The sequence below is a fragment of the Onychomys torridus genome, chromosome 14 (assembly GCF_903995425.1).
Source record: "Onychomys torridus chromosome 14, mOncTor1.1, whole genome shotgun sequence".
Lineage (NCBI taxonomy): Eukaryota > Metazoa > Chordata > Mammalia > Rodentia > Cricetidae > Onychomys > Onychomys torridus.
This window is the reverse complement of record NC_050456.1, coordinates 1,252,480-1,272,661: the sequence shown is the minus strand read 5'-3', so window position 1 is coordinate 1,272,661 and position 20,182 is coordinate 1,252,480. Positions and strand designations below refer to the sequence as shown.

The 20,182-nt window shown below is 41.3% G+C and overlaps 1 protein-coding gene across 2 annotated transcripts in view; it reads left to right on the top strand.

The window, feature by feature from the left end:
• Positions 1-2,154: 2,154 nt before the first annotated feature.
• Positions 2,155-20,182, top strand: part of Pik3cg (phosphatidylinositol-4,5-bisphosphate 3-kinase catalytic subunit gamma) — a 36,658-nt gene continuing 18,630 nt past the window's right edge. Inside the window, exons 1-10 of one of the 2 annotated variants that reach the window (XM_036206144.1) lie at positions 2,155-2,299; positions 5,323-7,329; positions 10,267-10,332; positions 10,439-10,664; positions 11,664-11,767; positions 14,056-14,202; positions 15,688-15,778; positions 16,746-16,876; positions 17,751-17,862; positions 19,105-19,262. In XM_036206144.1, the coding sequence (XP_036062037.1) occupies positions 5,335-7,329; positions 10,267-10,332; positions 10,439-10,664; positions 11,664-11,767; positions 14,056-14,202; positions 15,688-15,778; positions 16,746-16,876; positions 17,751-17,862; positions 19,105-19,262 (3,030 nt within the window). In that variant the 5' untranslated portion in view covers positions 2,155-2,299; positions 5,323-5,334. Of the gene's footprint in view, positions 2,300-2,430; positions 2,658-5,322; positions 7,330-10,266; positions 10,333-10,438; positions 10,665-11,663; positions 11,768-14,055; positions 14,203-15,687; positions 15,779-16,745; positions 16,877-17,750; positions 17,863-19,104; positions 19,263-20,182 lie in introns of those variants that run through there. The other variant, XM_036206146.1, reaches the window with a different exon arrangement.

The following is a 20,182-nucleotide window of genomic DNA, read 5'->3' as shown; positions in this document are numbered from 1 at the left end:
TTGATTACTACATTTAGAACATGGTGCTGGATGCATATGACTCACAGAATGGGCAATGCTAGTAGAATAAGGAGGAAGCCTGGGGATCTGCTGACCTAAAAATTCTCAGGATAAAATACCCTTATTAGGAAAATGAGGCTGTGTGTGTGGAGAAGTACCCACAAGGAAGAAGGTATGAGGCATGTCTCATTCTTCTTCCTACGAATATTCACCATAGATAGTAAAATGTTAGTGGCTATATGAGGAATTGAGGAAGAACAGGGTACTTTTAATATCAAACCACCAATAAGCCTGAAGTATTTGATAGTCATAGAATTGACAATATTTGCACAAGTAAACTTAGCTGAATAGTCAAAGGAAAGGGACCCAAGAGAGTCTAGCATTTCTGAAATTGCTCATGTGTTTGTATATATGTGTGTGAAGCCCAGGAAGTTGAGAACTGGGTGGCTGATGGTCACCTCAGGTCAACACTCCCACTGAAGAACTCCTGCTCACCTCACCTGCTACCATGAGCCCTCACACATACTCTAGGTAAAGCATAGCTTGGCAAATCTTTCCTTCTGAACAAATAAGGCTACCTTGAGACTTCTAAAGACACCAACCTCCCAAGGAAGTATTTTTACAGGAAAAACACTTTGGGAAGCTGAGATGCACCCTCTACATATTTGGAAGGCAGTCTTTGAATTTAGACTTGCCTGATGACACTCTCAAACCACTATTTTAAAAGCTAAGGCCTAAAGGACCTATATTGTCTTGCTTGTTTCTGTGCCAAAATACCCAACAGAAGCAACTTAAGGAGAAAAGTGTTAGTTTGGGCTCCAGTTTGAGGTACAGTTCACCATGGTGGCAGGACAATGGAGCTGCTGCATGTTGCATCTGTCATTAGGAAGCAGAGAGTGATAGCTGGCTGGCAATCCACTGGCTTGCTGCAATCCAGAACTGCAGCCCATGGGTGGTTCCACCCATGTTTAGAGTATGTCTTCCCATACCTCACTTAACCCAGTCTAGAGACTGGCTTATAGCCATGCCCAGAGGTTTGTCTCCTGGATTCTAGATCCTGTCAAATTAACAATCTGTGTCAGCCATCACAAGGACTATGTGAGAGGAAACAACAGATCAGGGGCTCATTATCTTGTTATCAGAGTAGTTCAGAGAAGCTTACTATGTTGTGCTTCTAAGGGGCTTTGCGAGGCTGCCTCCATCCTTCTCGCTGTTCTTGGGGCGCAACATGGCAGTCTATTGGGGAGAGGCAGCTCTGGTATAGAGACTCTGAGGCAGAGGGGGAGTTGGCCATGTTTAGGATTCTAGAAGGAATTGGGGTTACTTTGAAAATACAGGACTGCTTTAAAACAAATTCAGAACTGATTTCCATGTTCTCTAAACTTGTAGGAACTAGAAGCCATCACTCAGTGATTACCACCTGATGTTGACAGTTTTCAGCTCCCCCATGTCCCCAGGATAACTGCCTCCTCCTATTTTGTCTGATTGATCAGTGCCCCACCCTCAGCATACACCAGCACACACACCCCAACACAGCAGTGAGAGGCACATGCAAGCTGCAGGACTTTCAGTTTGAGCCTGTGATATTTTGAGACCTAAATCATGTGGTAAACAGAGAGAGGAGGAGGAGGAGGAGGAGGAGGAGGAGGAGGAGGAGGAGGAGGAGGAGAAAAAGAGAGAGGGAGGGAGGGAGAGAGAGAGAGAGATCTTACCAATGTAAGGAGGTGGGCTCATAGACATTGCTCTTACAAACATCCAGATTGAGCCCAACAGTCCATGGGGCTCCTCCCCACCCTGCCTGCCTCAGTTAGCACACACCAGGGTTTGTGTAACAGGTTTTACTTGGCTATTAACTCTTCATAACAAGTTATGTAATAGTGTGGTTGTGTAGCCCCTTCTACTTATAGCTACACACATGCATGCTTCATTTGTTTGTGCCTTGGGTATATTTTTGGTTTGGATCTCCATCATTTGTCAGAGCTTTTCACAATTTTTGAAAAATTAATTAGAGGAATGAGTAAAATAGTGAGGTAAACACTGCTCTCTGTCCTGCTCTGCTCTCTCTGTGCTGAAGCAGGAAATGCATTTCTGACACTTTGAAAATGAGCAATCACATGTATAATCAACTTGGTTAAAACTTCCTTCCTGGTAACTGCAACACTTCCTTTGCATCTGGATATGAAGGGAGCCCCAGAAAAGCGGAAGAGTCGAGAGGTGCCCTGGGTAGGTTTGAATTTGTTTTGTTTTTATAAAGTAAACAAATGAACCTTCAGCATCACCAGCTCCAGGGCTGTCTCAGGTACTACTGCTTTCTTTTGTTGCTCTTTGTTCGGTCTGACTCAGAACAGTCACACTTCCTTCTCAGCTAGAATATTTTTATCTGGAACCGTTCAGTTCAAGATGAGCCCACCCCTGAACGTCTGGGTCTCATTGTCTCGCTCAGTTTAGACTGTGTATATCCACAAGGTTCCGGCAAGGGCTAGCAGGTGCATCGGCTCTTTCTGTTTTTGTTTGTGAGGAAGGGGGTGGCTTCAGAGCCCATGGTGGGCAGGGTTCATAGTCTTACAAGTACGTGCTTGAGAATTACTGTACAGACTGTTGTTTTAAGAGGACAAAGCTGCTCAGTCCCAGCTATGAGGAAAATCAGTGAGTATTTGGTCAGTCTCTTTTTTTTCTGCATCTTGTATCATGATGTAGTATGAATTCTACATGTGGCAGATCCTGAATTATATTTGTACGCTTAAATTTGGACATGTTTTATTTTAAGTTCATGTCAGTATCAATGTAGCTTATGGTTCTTTCTTTTTTTTTTGGTTAGTTACTCTAAAATGTACCAAAAGACTAAGAGAATTCTTTAAGCTACAGAAACAGTTGTTTGGGACAGTTGGTTTCATTTATTTACTAAGTATAACTCAATATATTTTAAGAGGAGAGAGTATATTGACTTTAAAAATAACAACTCAAGAAATTGAGCATAGTTGAGGTCCAATGAAACTGTCTTTTATAACTTTTAATCAAACTTTCCTTTTTAGTATATAACAAATATTCCACTGTTCTTCAGAAAAAAAAACTAATTATGGATCTCATTAACATCAGTTAAAGAGTAAATGTTATTTTCTGAAATATTTTGTTTCAATATTTGAATGTGGTTTAGAGTGCAATGTAGTACCAATATAGCAATGCTTAATATTAAATTAAAATGTTTTATGAATCATTTTTCAATTTTAGTACTCTGAGCATTTTAGTCATTGTGAGTTCCTTAGTGGAGGAGGTCATATTTACTTGTAACTGCTTTGTAAATACTTGTTAATTGTTAAATATTAAATAAGGATAAATACTTATTAAATATTTGCAGAAAGAGTGGGTAACATGATGAGAATACATTTGTAAAGTTTTAATACAGAGATGAAAATATTAGAACAAAAAGAAACTGAATTAGTGTTTAGGGTCTAAAAACAGAAAGTCATTGGAGGGCAGAAATTGTGTCCTCTACCTGTGGCTCTTCTTAAAGCAGAGGCAGGTCAAGTCAATTGGCTCAGTTAAAAGTACCTAAACATTCTTATTGGCAAAGTCCAGGTGTGGTGACTCATCTACTCTAATCTAGCAATGATAGCTAGAATGCCTCACATTCTATGTTCTGTGTCTCCAAATGACTTTGATTACAACCTTTACCAATTCTGCTATTTTTGAGTTTTATGAATGAAATGACTGACTTTCTTAAATAGAAAGAAAAAAGGAAAAGGAAAAAGAGAGGAAGTTGACGAGAGAGAAGATTCTTGGTTCAGACAGTTTGAGAGAAGATGAAGCAAGATTGGGGTCTGAGTCAGAGAAGTGTGAGACTGAAAAAGACTATTACGTCGGCTGGCTAGCAGGATCTCAACAAGTCGTATCAATAAGAACAAACCTGAGGCTAGGTGTTGGGGTGAACGCTGGAAGATCAGACAAACAGAACAAGCCACAGCTACCTCACCTCACCAGTTCCTCAGCTGATCCTGTTTCCTCAGGCTGGAAGCCTCTGGGTCCTCATCTGAGTGGGTCTCAGCTGAACTGTGTTGCTCCAAAGCCTAAAAGCTTAACCAGCCAAATGCTTCTCGTTTCTGGTCTTCACGCCTTATATATCTTTTCTTTTTCTGCCGTCACTCCCTGGAATTAAAGGCTCACTTTCTGGGATTAAAGGTGTGTGTCTCCATGCTGGCTGTATTCTTGAACACACAGAGATCGGCTAGCTCTGCCTCCCAAGTGCTGGGATTAAAGGCGTGCACCACCACCACTGCCCAGCTTCTGCTATGGCTTGCTCTGACCCATTTTCTAGCCACCATTTTTGGCTCTGTATCTAGTGGCTGTCTGTTCTCTGACCCCAGATAAGTTTATTAGGGTGTACAATATTTTGGGGAACATAATACCACCACAGGCTTGTTTTCAAAGTGATGTTCAGGGCCTCACTCTATACCTTAGAAACTAGGACTTCATCCTTGACTCTTTTGCTTTATGTATTTATGTGTTTCAGGATACTTACAGTTACCATTTTGAGCTAGTAAATGTCAGATACTGTGCTAGATGAGTGTTTTGCATGTTTTTGTACATATGTGTGTGAATATGGTATATGTGTATAATGTAACCATACATGTGTGCAGCTACACCTGCAGAGGCCAGAGAAGACATGCTGAACCTTCTTCCTTTCAAACAGGGTCTCTCACTGAACCTCGAGCTAGGCTGATGACCAACAAGCCCCAGTGATTTCCCCCATCTCTGCTTTCCTCCCTTTCAACACACACACATACACACAGACAGACAGACACACAGACAACAGACAGGCAGACGGACAGAGAGTGCTTGGGGTTACTGGCCCATGGGGGCTTATGTGGTTGGTAGTGGGTAAACTGAGGACCTCATGTTTGTACAGCAAGCACTTTTATCCACTGAGCCATTTCCATAGTCCCATGGCGCTTTTCGAATTTCTAATTAAAACATCACACACACACGCACACGCACACACATGCACGCACAAAACCTAGAGAAAATGTGCCAGCATGTATGCCTCACCCAATCAAAAAAAGTACATTACCTTATTTAACATTTGCCTCCACGTCCTAGGTGTAAGCGCCCAAACTAACAGACAAGGAACAGGCTCGGAGGTTAAGTAGGCCACATCTCCTAGAGAGTACAGGGCTGGCCGAGAACCACGCCGTTAAAGACAGCGCTGCCCGCAGCTCCCTTGGTCCCTCTAGGCCTGGGGCTCCTATCAACCCACTCTACCTCCTCTCGGCCTTTGTACAGCAACCTACAGTCTGTCTCCTGACAAAGCTGTTTCTCCACTCCCAGGTCGCTTAGGGCATGGAGCTGGAGAACTATGAACAGCCGGTGATTCTAAGAGAGGACAATCTCCGCCGGCGCCGGAGAATGAAGCCACGAAGCGCAATAGGCAGCCTGTCCTCCATGGAGCTCATCCCCATTGAGTTCGTACTGCCCACCAGCCAGCGTATCAGTAAGACTCCAGAAACAGCGCTGCTGCACGTGGCTGGTCACGGCAATGTGGAGCAGATGAAAGCCCAGGTGTGGCTGCGCGCGCTGGAGACCAGTGTAGCTGCAGAATTCTACCACCGGTTGGGCCCAGACCACTTCCTCCTGCTCTACCAGAAGAAGGGACAGTGGTATGAGATCTACGACAGGTACCAGGTGGTGCAGACCCTCGACTGCCTGCGCTACTGGAAGATGATACACAAGAGCCCGGGTCAGATCCATGTTGTACAGCGACATGCACCTTCTGAGGAGACCCTAGCTTTCCAGAAGCAGCTCACCTCCCTAATTGGCTATGATGTCACTGACATTAGCAACGTGCATGATGATGAGCTAGAGTTCACTCGCCGCCGTCTGGTCACGCCTCGCATGGCAGAGGTGGCTGACCGTGATGCCAAACTCTATGCTATGCACCCTTGGGTGACGTCCAAACCTCTTCCAGACTACCTGTCAAAAAAGATTGCCAACAATTGCATCTTCATCATCATCCACCGCAGCACCACCAGTCAAACAATCAAGGTCTCTGCAGATGATACTCCTGGCGCCATCCTCCAGAGCTTCTTCACCAAGATGGCCAAGAAGAAGTCCCTAATGAACATCCCAGAAAGTCTAAGTGAGCAGGATTTTGTGCTGCGGGTCTGTGGCCGCGATGAGTACCTGGTGGGTGAAACGCCTCTCAAAAACTTCCAGTGGGTGAGGCAGTGCCTCAAGAACAGAGATGAGATACACCTGGTGCTCGACAGGCCTCCAGACCCAGCCTTAGACAAGGTGAGGAAGGAAGAATGGCCATTGGTGGATGACTGCACTGGAGTCACCGGCTACCACGAGCAGTTGACCATCCACGGCAAGGACCATGAGAGTGTGTTCACAGTGTCTTTGTGGGACTGTGACCGAAAATTCAGGGTCAAGATCAGAGGCATTGACATCCCTGTCCTGCCCCGGAACACCGACCTCACTGTTTTTGTGGAAGCAAACATCCAGCACGGACAACAGGTCCTTTGCCAAAGGAGAACCAGCCCTAAGCCCTTCATGGAAGAGGTGCTCTGGAATGTGTGGTTGGAATTTGGCATCAAAATCAAAGACTTGCCCAAAGGGGCCCTGTTGAACCTGCAGATCTACTGCTGCAAAACACCAGCACTGTCCAGCAAGGCTTCTGCCGAGACGCCAGGCTCCGAGGCCAAGGGCAAAGCCCAGCTTCTCTATTACGTGAACTTACTGTTAATAGACCACCGGTTCCTGCTCCGCCATGGGGACTATGTGCTCCACATGTGGCAGATATCTGGGAAGGCGGAAGAACAAGGCAGTTTCAATGCTGACAAGCTCACTTCTGCAACCAATCCTGACAAGGAGAATTCAATGTCCATCTCCATCCTGCTGGACAACTACTGTCACCCCATAGCACTGCCTAAGCATCAACCCACCCCTGACCCAGAAGGAGATAGGGTCCGAGCTGAAATGCCCAATCAGCTTCGCAAGCAACTGGAGGCAATCATAGCCACAGATCCACTTAACCCCCTCACAGCAGAGGACAAAGAATTGCTCTGGCATTTTAGATATGAAAGCTTGAAGCATCCGAAGGCATACCCTAAGCTATTCAGTTCGGTGAAGTGGGGACAGCAAGAAATGGTGGCCAAAACGTACCAGCTGTTAGCCAGAAGGGAGGTCTGGGATCAAAGTGCTTTGGACGTTGGCTTAACCATGCAGCTCCTGGACTGCAATTTTTCAGATGAAAACGTAAGAGCCATTGCAGTTCAGAAACTGGAGAGCTTGGAAGATGATGATGTTTTACATTACCTTCTCCAGCTGGTGCAGGTAGGCACTGGTGGTCTTAGCAGGACTGCTGTTTTAGAGAACTTATTTGCATGTGTACAGGAACCCCCTTTGGTAGTCATCTCATATTCTTGGTTCAGCTTCATGATCAGTTAGACTAGAGCTGATGAGGCCACATCAAAAGCAGTAAATGCTCCCATTGAAGTTTTTTTTAGAGTCTTTGAGTGTTTGCCAGCAAGCATTTGAAAGATATCAGTGCTGTCCTTCACATTTTAGGAGAATTTTCCCAGGGGGAACCACATTGTCCTAATCAATTATCTTAAGGATGAACTTAACTTGTTGCAAGCTTCGCTGTGTCAAGGCTCCAAATGATTTACATGTTTCTTTGTGTACTGTCATTTGATTCTACCAATAACTATGATGGTGGTCAAATTAGAATTTGGATTTACATTTTATATATATATAAATATATATATATATATATAAATTGAGATACCAGGAAGCTAAGTTATGTATTCAAGACCACATATTTTAGAAAGAAACGGACCTGAATTGGAGGTCTGACTAGCCCCAGGCTTTATCATTTTCACATTTACCAAATAACTTGCATGAATCTAGTGGCAAGATAATCCAGGCTAGAAAAATTTTTAATCTCTGCCCATGTTTATTACAGTTCATAGAACAACATGTCAAATCTGGGTAGAATCTCTTAAAAGATTTTCTTTATTCTTGAAAATTGTATACAGGTATATAATGAAATATGAGTATGTTCCCCTTCAAATTATCTTCCTGTCCTTATTAATATATCTCCCTCTTAAGTTCATGCCAATTTTTTCTAATAACTAATAAGTCAAATTATCGGTGTCCATATATTCATGGGTGTGGGGCCATCTCCTGGAGCCACATCTTCCAGAAAGCATGACTTTTCCTCTCCTGGCAACTCTCCATTACCAATAGCTCCTCAGTAAGAGGTGGACCTAGAGATTCTCTACCCCATACATGACAGAACTTTGGCTGATTTGATCATGTGCAGGTTGTGTGCAGTTAACCACAGTTACTATGAGTTCATGATGACTTTGAGGTCTGCTCCACAGGAAGAAATGTCATGCTTGGCACTGTAATCCTGGTCAAAAGTCTGTGGATGGGGAAGTCATAGTTTCTAAGGTAGAGCTTGCTATTGTTATTTTGCTAAATGGTTGTGCTGGGCATAATCTTGACAGCTGCCCTCTTTAAACAGACATTGGATTGTGTTTCACTCAGTTCCCATGATGCTCCCTATGGTCCTGTGGGGTCAGCAATATACCTAAGGATTAGCTGGGTTGTTAAAGAACTAAGGATTTGTCAGTAAGAAGACAAATCCTCCAGGTTTGCTGTAGTATACACACACACACACACACACACACACACACACACACACACACGCACGCACACGCACACACACAATGTGTTTAATAACAAATTATGACAAGGGCTCTGGGAAAACCATAGAGTACTATAAGTAAACAGAAGGTCAGATGACACTGAATTTTGATTAATGTATCTAGGGAAAGTTCTGAATAGGGAATACTTGATCTGATAATTTTTTATTGTCATTTTCCAAAGTATCCTTTGCAGGATCCAAAGATGAATAACATTTTTCTTGGAAATATTTTGGGTTAAAGAGGTCAGTCTTATTAATATTGGATGTGTGGGCTTAAATTTGAAGAGTAGTGTTCATTTGTGCAGCAATTTGAAACATTTCAGCTCCAACTAAATGACTCATTGTTGGTTAAAATAGTCTCTTGGTTGCAATTTGCATCATTGTTATAGAAGTGAAACACGAAGAAAGACCAACTCCAGGGTTAGAAACTTAAAACACATTTAAAGTGAGTTCTTTTGACTGAGAAATCACATTCTCAGAACTTGGCTTAAATGTAGCTTCTATGGCACCTACTTGACCACACCCAAGAGAAGCACTTTTGAAAGGGGGCTAAGATTGAAACATAAGATCAGTATTGATCATATCAAACTTGGAACCAGGAATAAGAACTGTGAACATACCAAGAAGACTTCAGGCTCCAAAATACATGCTAAGGTGGGAATGTCTTCTGTTCTTTGGGGGAAAAGAATGACTGTTCCTATTTATAAAGGAACTATTCTAAGACAGTTATTTTAGACTTATATACACTACCTACCTTCTAATTTAATATATGCATTGGTAATTAAATAATGTTTTTTTCTTTTAAAACTATTAACTATTTCAAGCTTATTGAAAAATAAAACATGAAAAATAAGCAGGTACCCACAAAGATTTAGTTTACTTTTCCCATTTTATTGTTATCTTTCTTCAATAATAGAGCTGTCATTTCCCTTGTCAATATCCAACCCAGAACCAACACTGAAAACAATGAAGATCAAGCTCAGCCTGAGGGAGCACAGTCAGGGATACTTAGCACAAGCTCTGTACCACAGTGCAGCAGGGTGTGGGCTGCCTTTACCTACAGTAAGAAGGGGGAGTTGCCCAAAAGGGAGCATCCAGGGCTCTAGGACCTTTACACTTGGCACTTCTTCATAGCTCCTGTTCTTTTCTTGTGTATTGCATTGCCTCTGTCCATTTGCTCTGTAACAAGCTCCCTTACTTCCACTCCAGAGAATTATTGTAGCCCTGTCTACTTCTCCCCTTCCAATAACTCAGTTCATTCTGATTCAGAACAAAAGCCTTTGCAACTTCAGCTCTGCCATTACCTTGACCACAGTACTGAGCATCAGGAGTCCTACAGCCCTTTCAGTCTACTTCTATTCTAGGATGCTAAGCAAGTGCCCCCTCCCTATCTCAAGTGTCTACTAAACAGGGGACTGGATATGAGTGGCTGGGGAGATTCTCATCACCTTAGCTGGAAAGACCCATTCACACAGAACCATGCTTTTTCTCCATCTCCTTTCTCCTGACTGACCAATATAGAGTATAATCCTTCAAATGCCAATGTGCTCTTCCTTTAGGCTGTGAAGTTTGAACCATACCATGACAGTGCTCTGGCCAGATTCCTGCTAAAGCGTGGCTTGAGAGTAAGTATTTCCACTTTGATAGCAGCATGACAATTTAGGCAACCAGGAATTACCTGGTAAGTCTACAGCATTAGTCATGATCTCAACTATCTTGTACCCATCTCAGAACAAAAGAATCGGTCACTTCTTGTTCTGGTTCTTAAGAAGTGAGATAGCCCAGTCCAGACATTATCAGCAGAGGTTCGCTGTGATCCTAGAAGCATACCTGAGGGGCTGCGGCATGGCCATGCTGCAGGACTTCACACAGCAGGTCCAAGTGATCGAGAGCTTACAAAAAGTCACCATTGACATCAAATCACTCTCTGCTGAGAAGTATGACGTCAGTTCCCAAGGTACAGTGGCTGCATTTTCTCAGTTCTCTTTCTAAGTCCCATGATTGCTATGATTCTTCTTTCTGGAATTCAAGTTGTATTTTGCTAGCAATGGCCAAGAAAACACTTTTTTGATCTCTTGTCTGCATGAAGTAAGCAGATTTAAAGCTCTCCTTCTACAAGACATGATGTTTTAAGATCATAAATTCATATGTAGCTATGTTCAATATCCTGTCGTCTCTGCTCTAGAAAAATTTATCACTCTTGTAAGGTTTTGATTGATACCACATTAAATTGCCATCATTGCCCTGACACATCTTTCTGGCATGATAAACTGTATGAAGTTTGAACCTAGAAAATATCATTTACTCACTTAATAAGCCTAGACCTAGTATTATAGCTTAAAATAGACACTAACATCCCTGCCTAGTGATTTAAACTTTTGAAATATTTTAAATTTCTAACCTTCCCTTTTGATTGTTTCCTAGTACATTGATCATGCTATCATCTAAAACTACTAATGGAAGTAATAACAATCTTACATTTGGACTGGACTCTTCCTGTTATGTACTCTGTGTGTTTTGCCTAGAGAATTTTGAGGTTGCCACAACTTGTGTACATTTACATAACTCTAACCAAACTCTATTTAATAGTGTTCAAATGTCTACTCTGAAAACCAGATGGCCATTGAAAGTCTCAGGCTGGAAAGACAAGGGCAATGTTAGCACCTTAGACTCATGCTCAGGACATCCTCCTCTGCTGTGGTGATGGAGGTTTGCCCACTTGTGTTCACATATGTCCTCTGCCTGTGAAGCGACATTTCCAGTTAAGCTGATCACAGTAATCCTGACTTACCTGGTCCCCAAAGGCAGAACTCTACTTCTAGCCCTTTTCCTGCTACCACTTTCCAAACCAAGGACATAGAATACCAAGGAAATGAGACCTCAAGTCACACTGAGATAGTAGATGGGACTGATGTCTTGTGCTTGCTTAACTCCTGTATGCTTTTGACAATTGCAGTTATTTCACAGCTTAAGCAAAGGCTTGAAACCCTGCAGAATTCCAGTCTCCCCAAGAGCTTTAGAGTTCCCTATGACCCTGGACTGAAAGCAGGTACCCTGGTGGTAGGTATCAGCAGGATGTCTCTGTGTGTCACTTATGTCTTACAGTGTCTAGCATGCTTTCTAGAGTCAAGGCCTTCACAATGGATCTTCTGAAGACACAGGAAGCTAGAGCACCCCTGAATGAGCTTCTAGCAAGCCCTTCTCTAATCACTAGCACTCAATACCTCAATATTTAGTAATTCCCCTTAATTGTAAAAATCAGCTTATTGGTCTATTCTTCACATAAACAGTTGTCTGTGGTGTGAATTCAGTGAGTTTTCACACATAGTGCTTCTGTACAATCACCAGCAAAATAAAGATACTCAACATTCTAAAACTGTTACAAAAATTCTTCAAGTCAGTATTAGCTGACCATATTGTAGGTGGGCCTATGCCTCACTCTCTGATCTCTTCTATTGATCTAAGTGTCTGTGCATGTCAGTACCACACACTGTAGTAACAAACCATTTTGCATGCATATAAGAATCTTACAGCAGTATATCTCCACTAATCCACCTCTTCTGAATGTATTATAAACCCCATAATATATTATTTCGTTTTAAACAAAAATATATGTATAGCTAAATAGTTTAAGCCATTTTAAACATTTACCCACATACTATTATGTTAGATACTCTCTCAATTCCACTTTTCTTGGATCTTTAGCAATTTATCCTACAAGCTATTGATAATACATTCTTTCAGAACCAACCTAGCTAAAAATGTTATTTTTTGAGCATTTTAGTTTTTGAGCAATATTTTCACTAAACAGGGAAACCTAACTTACCATTTTTCTCTTGCCATACCATTTTCTTCTGGCTTGCCTATGTCCTGATGAGAATACTCTGACTTTGTCTTTGTTGTTCTGTTTATAATACATCCTTTCCCCCTGTTTTCAGTGGTTTGATTATGATGTGTGTTGGCACAGGTTTTTGTATTAAGTGCCAGGCTATGTTGTTTCTTGGACTTGTGGGCATTTGTTCTATCACACTTGGAAATTGTTCCACTATTAATATTTTCCATCACCCTCTTCTGTCCTCTCTTTGAGACTTCAGTTACTATACTTTAGACTGCGAGGCCATAAGCTCATCACGGTGCCTTTTCCCCATCCTTTAACCAAGAAGCAGCCTCCAACAGCAAGCCAGGGCATCTGCAAGGGTACTGTCATCTGTCTTCTTTGCTCGGGGCCATGGAGTTCCATTGCCTGTCACCTAATGTCTTACAAGGGTTGTCCCTGTGTTTTTCCTGCTCTAGTTGCTTACAGGACAGAAATGCTTGTAGCAGTTAAACCTCATGAAAAGAAGGGGAAACACCTCTTTCACATCTCTAAATTTATAAACAGTTACTACTAAAGTGGCCTCATAGCAAAAGCACATACAGTCCACTGTCACTGTTTAGATATATTTAGAAATTATGATGTATTAATACACCTTTCCAACTGTTTGCTTTTTTTAAAAAAAAGACATCATATTTTTATTTCTTTCTTTTTATTTTATGTGTTTGAGTATTTTGCCTGCCTGGCTGCCATGTAATGCAGTGCCTGAGGAGACCAGGAGAGAGTAGTGGATTCCTGGAATTGGAATTATAGGCTGTTGTGAGCTATCCTGTGTGGGTGCTGGGAACCGATCCCAGATCCTCTGCAAGAGTAGTGTTCTTAACTGCTGAGCCATTTCTCCAGCCCTCTACATTGTATTTTTGACTCGTGATGCATTCACTTTTGGCTAAAACCCAGAAAATATTTGGGTTTAGTTTTATGACTGCTGTCACGGTAGTTTGTTTAGATATGGGGATGGGAAGGAATGGGATAGAAGTCCTGTGTCCAAGTGCCAGATTTTCCATGTATTCCTGTTAAATCTCTCTAAGCTAAGTTTAACCTATGTCTGATTCTTGAGTAATAATATTTCAGATACTGTGGTAGCTCTAGAAGTCCTTTTTCAAATTAATCTCAGGAAGGGAATGCAGAAACAGATACTAGCATAAGTGCTCTGAGCTAACGATAGTGTGGGAGTACCAGTGTCCTGTAGGGGTAGGGGGAAGGTGGTACCTGGGCACCCATGGGCTTTCCACAGACCCTTAGAGTTCCTTGGGTACAGTCTGATAATTGTTTTAAGGATTATGAATTTTCTCACATATAAGTAGCAGTTTCTGTTTAGATGAGGATATGAGGATACCTTCTGAATTTTTATCCAAATACTGAAAATCATTTTCCAACCAGGACTTTGTCCTGTGTACAGAAATGCTTTGCAAAAGAATCAGTGCCTCCGCAGTGTGTATTCATTTTATGTGATATTATAACCACTTCCTCGCAGATTGAAAAATGTAAAGTGATGGCTTCTAAGAAAAAGCCTCTGTGGCTTGAGTTTAAATGTGCTGATCCTACAGTACTATCCAATGAAACCATTGGAATCATCTTTAAACACGGCGATGACCTTCGACAAGACATGTTGATCTTACAGGTAGGCTGATGTGAAGAAACTGGGTGTTTTGCAATTATCTGAAGAAAGAATTCTGTATTTGTCTGAAACATGCCTTCCTTTCTGTTTTTACCCCATATGATAAACAGCAGTCAAATGGTACTTAATAGAGAAGTTTTACTTGGTGGATGTAGCTTTGGATCATTAGACATACCATTGAGAGAGCATCATAGTTCTCTCCATCCTTTCAAAGATGAGTATTCAACATTCCCTAGTAGCCAGATACACTTGCCTCACATAGGCTCTTTAAACACTCCACTCTGTGCATGGTGGAACAAGTTATGCGATGACTTGTCTACAGTACCTGGTTTATCCCTTCACAGACATACTCTTTAAATACATCCCTTTCAGTACTCAAGCTCAAGAATGGCTTATACAAAGGAGAAAAGGATGAGCAGATAGTGATGGAATGATCACACAGATAAGTGATAAGCAGAGAAGGTGAACAGTGAAGGTATCAACACCCGTCATTTTTAGAGCTGGTTTTCAACATTTCTGGGTAGACTTCAGCTTCACAAGTCCATAAAGCTGTGCTCTCCAGCTTCTAGTGCCTCATCAGGGAAGAAGTAAAAACTTTTAAACCCTAATACGATTTTCTTAGGATAGACAAAGCATACTAAGTTAAAGGCAGGCCATTTAAAAATAATATTTTCAGTTTTCCTTAAGATTCTCTTGGTTTTTTCTGATATAGAACTCAACTTTCTTTTCAAGAATAGGTTGTTTTACTGTTATTGCTGTCTTGTTTTTGTTTTTTTGTTTTCTGTCCAAGGAAGATTTTTAGAAAGAAATAATTATTTAATCTTTTTGAAGGTGAACTTAGTTTTAAATAAATCTGGAGAGTCTTTGAATTTGCAAAGACAAGCATGTCAAAGTCACAGAAAGTTGCTGTCCTGGTCCTCTCACTCTGAGGCCAGCTTGCACTTGGACTTGCCTTTATTGTTGGAGCTCACTGTACTGCAACTCTCTATGCTTTTGTTCCTTTACCCTCTGGATGGAAACAATAGTTATATTCCCAATATAAGGTTAATACAAGAATCACACATAAAAGAGCAGCCAGCTAATGTTTGGTATTAATATCACCATTACTGAGTTAACTGCCTAGGTGGTAGCATGGGTCTTGTTGATATCAGAATAGACAACATGTAAAAGGACATGACAGTTGTTGTGGGGAAACATATATAACAAAGTGGAATGTTTGATAAAATAGATAGTGAAACATGGCCAAAAAAAAAAAAAACTCCCCCAAGTAAAAACGCTTTATCTCTTTCTTCAACATATAACCCAGTGGCTGAAATGAATAGGTTTGCAATGGCAGGCTCATCAATAAAAGTTGAATTGTTACTATGTATTTTACATATGCTCATATACTGTGTGTAACCAGACAAGATTCCTGACTTTTTAAGAGAGAAGAAAAATGCACTGGGCAACATCTATGTATAGTAAAAATGTCTGTGCTTTGGTTCCCAGATTCTACGCATCATGGAGTCCATTTGGGAGACTGAATCTCTGGACTTGTGCCTTCTGCCATATGGTTGCATCTCAACTGGTGATAAAATAGGTATGTACTTACATCAGGCAATGAGCACACCACTCTCAGTGAAAGAATTCCATAGCTTGGAAGTTACAGTTAAAATAAAAAAGTGGAAATGTCCCCCAGGCTGCTGAAAGTGACTCTCAGTTCATTTGTTTTTGTTTTCTGTCCAAGAAAGATTTTTAAAAAGAAAATGAAAGAAATAATTATTTAATCTTTTTGAAGGTGAACTTAATTTTAAATAAATCTGGTGAGTCTTTGAATTTGCAAAGATGAGCATGTCAAAGTCACACAAAGTTGCTGTCCTGGTCCTCTCACTCTGAGGCCAGCTTGCCTTTATTCTTGGAGCTCACTGTACTGCAACATGTTGAAGACACGTGGATACCTGACTCAGGTCTGTGACCACACCTGGGAATATCGTCCCGAGAACTTGCTCCCTCTCCATCACAGCTCATTTCATTCAACATTAGAGCTTTTCTCTCAAAAATAACATTCAAAATTAGACAGAAAGAACTGTCACTTCTTTTGAAATTATAGAATTCACTTTACTGAAGCTACTACAAACTCCATTCAGGTACTTTTATAGACATTTAACATTTTAGTCTCAATCACACTTATTTTTATTCAAGGTTCTGATATGAGAACTGCACAAAACATTTGGCCATGTTACCTAAAAAGGGAAAGGTGCCAACCACCAAGCAAGGAAGGCTAAGCTTGGCCTTAATAAGTAAATATCTTTGTTTGTTACTCCTCAAAAGGAGCACTTTTCTCTCGGTATTCAGGAATATTGAGAGAGTATTCCAGACAAATTCTGTAGTTGTTGCCTGTTATTATCTTTCCTAAAAGCAAGCAAACAAACAACAACAAAATAGTTCAGACCTGGAAAATAGGCCTTGGGCCTAAAAAAGTATCAAATAAAAGAAATAACCTCTATTCCATTCAGCCAAGACTTAGCAGCATCAGCCTCCATTGAACTCTGTGACTCTTCACATAGGAATGATTGAGATCGTGAAGGATGCCACAACAATCGCCCAAATTCAGCAAAGCACCGTGGGTAACACAGGGGCATTCAAAGATGAAGTCCTGAATCACTGGCTGAAAGAAAAATGCCCTATTGAAGAGAAGGTGAGTTCCTGCTCTCCTCTCCCCACCCTAGCCCACTCCTCTGTCCAGCTTGCCTTCTCTCTGACAGTCTTGATTTCTGGTCTGGGCAGGCTCTTCCAAAGGAAGTCTGTTTCCAGCATATTGGTGAAGTCTTTGACTCCTGAAGCAGTGGTGGTTTCAAGGGTTTTCCCCTGATGACACACTTATCTGAGAGACAGAGTGCCTAGTTCTAGACCCAGGAAACATTTGCTTCAGTTTTAACTACCAGTCAGGCTTTGCATAGAATTTCTGTGAAATAGTCTGTTAGTACTTTATGGCTATTTTTATTGTTCAACACGAAGATTTAGTTATACATTCTTTCATACCAAACAAAATAACTTGCAATTTACTACTGTGGTAATTTATCTAAATGGTAAATTACAGATGTTGAAAATGTCCATCTTGCTGAAGAGCATATGCTGGATCCTTCACAAACTGGTTGGTTGGTCTGTCTGGGTACTGTTTAAAGTTCTACTGCACAAGAATAGCTCTTCACATTTGCATGGCCAGCAGCCTTTGGTGGAGGGAATATAATTTGTAGCCTTATTACTCTGTTATACATGAAGACTTGTGAAACCATCTACTTAAGTGGTTACAAGAAAAACATAATTGCAGAAATTTCTATGAGTTCTGTCCAGTTGTAGGCAAGGAGAGGATGGGAACTTTGAATAAATTACTGTGGCCTTTTGCTTCTTGGGTCTCCCTCATGTCATAGTGTTTGGGTGACTCTTCATTGATAATATAAGCAGAACAATGTGACAGTGACACTCTTTGATATGAAACTAGTGAGACTGGACTCAACTTACATACTGTCCAAAGTGGTTCTGGAAGGCATTTGTGATGTGCTTCTCATCAGTTTCAGGCAGCAGTGGAAAGGTTTGTTTACTCCTGTGCCGGCTACTGTGTGGCGACGTTTGTTCTTGGGATAGGTGACAGACACAATGACAACATTATGATCTCAGAGACAGGTGAGTTTGCCCACTGCAAAATGAAATCTCTATTGTAGTCAAATATATATAACATAAAATATCCCGTTTTAATCGTTCCTAAGTGTTCAGTTAAGTGAACATTATTTTGCAGCCATCACTGCTGTCCATCTGAAGCACTTGTCCTCATTAAATATTGCCTCCCCACCACCTCACACCACCTCCCCCCTGGCACAGAGTAAGAGACTAAGCTGGAGCCCAGGTCTAGAAGTCATTGTAAATAGGGACAGTGGTCACTTTAGACAGAGGGTTAATGGGGAGGGAAGAAGGGGCAGGAAATGAGACTGAAAGAGACAGAGGAAGTTCCAGTGAGAGGTAAAAAAAAGAGTGTGGGAAGTGTATCCTAGAAGCTGGTGATGATAGGAGGGATCAACAATGTCAAATGTAAAAAGCAACTAGAACAAATAATAAGACATATGAAATATCTTCCAGCTAAAACTCCTGAGTCCCTAACTCTCTGAGCCTTACTTATTCATGCTACTTTGAGAGTGGCTACTAATGGCCACCATACCATGAGATGTTCATATATGGAATTTCAACACATTTTTATACTCTTCCAGGTATGGTGGCCAATGCCTGTAAGTTCAACACTCTGGAGACTGAAGGAGAGGATTGCAAGTTCAAAGCTAGCCTGGACTACATAGACTCTGTCACAGAAAATTTTTTAAGAGTAGAGTTTAGAAAAAGCATCAGAGGTTCGAGTGAATTATTTATTCTTTGCAAGAACAGGGTTAATGAAGTTATAAAAGGCCAAATAAATAAAAACTGTGGACCTACTGATAATGATGGTAATAATGGTAGAAACTGACCCAAAAGAGATTCAAAATGACATTTCTATAGCACTACTTAAGAGTAAGAAGCTAACACCTCTCTTGCTGGATGAAATACAGTATCAGTCTGTCAGTTACAAGAAGGACATGGCATCTCTTAAACATGATACTCACATATTAGTGAGAGCTTGATTTACCTGTCTAAGAATACTTGGAGAAAAGTATTTTTAATGACATTTGGTATCATCTAAAGAACAAGCCTACAAAGGATGCTTGTGGATGCTGCTCTCACATACCTGATAAGACTGAAAATATCAAAGGCTAATAAAAGAGCATAAAAATGTTTTCACTCAAAATAGTTCATTTTCAGGCAACTGCAAAATTATTTCAAGAAACCAAAAGGTTAATAAGCACTTGTGCCATGTAATAATGTCAGGCATTTTCTTCTCTCAAGGAAACCTATTTCACATAGACTTTGGACACATTCTTGGGAATTACAAAAGTTTTCTGGGCATTAATAAAGAAAGAGTGCCATTTGTCCTAACCCCAGACTTCTTGTTTGTGATGGGAACTTCCGGAAAGAAGACAAGCCCACACTTCCAGAAATTTCAGGTATGTTACCTGTCTTCCTAATCTACTATCAGTACCAACCAAACACACTGTAGAACTCATCTCTTCCTACCCTTATGACATGACCACTGTACTTCCTCCTCCTTACCTCTGTTCATCCCCCCCAAGTACACGCAAAGTTATGCTTTCAGGGACCTGCTCACTAAAACTGAACAGCAAGCAAAATGCCACAAGGGATGGCACTGGGGTGGGGCTGGTACTGAGAACAGCTTCAAGAAAGTACAGCCATGCAGACTGAGCTACTCAAGGCTTTGACTAGAAGACTCAAACTTCAAGTATGTTTCAGGGCTCACAAACAAGTGTGAGTTTCACTTGGTTTTTTCTACTGTGTGTGCATTTATCACATTACTAACAGGGAATTCTTGTTGCACATACTGGTTTTGTTTGTATAAAGGATAGTCCCTTTTTCATTGGAAGTCTCATCAGCTTGACCACAGGTTCTTCAGTGAGTTCTGGTTCCACTTGTCTACAAAGAAGCCCCACAGGAGTCTCCTTGAGAATGTTCAGATTCAAATACACAATGAGAGCATTTTATACATGCACATTTAATAATTGTGAATGAGCACAATTCAGAAAAATTGTGAGTACACCTATCTTATAACAATACACATACAAAACAGAAACCCAAGAGTGATTACTTGAGAAGTCCCTTTGCCTTGGGTGGTCTGCCATAGCCACTTTCCTTAACGTACCGTCAACGTGGTTTGATTTGCACTCCACATCTCAGGGAGAAGGCTTTTTCTGGGGTTTCCTAGAGTCCAGCATGACTTTTAAAAGATGCCATGAGCCTTGAACTGCAAAGGAACAGCTGCTCACATGTGCTGATCTGTAACTGGTGTCTTGATATACTGGCTGGTTGTCTGGTTGATAATGATGGGATGCACCCTCTCTGGTCAGATGGT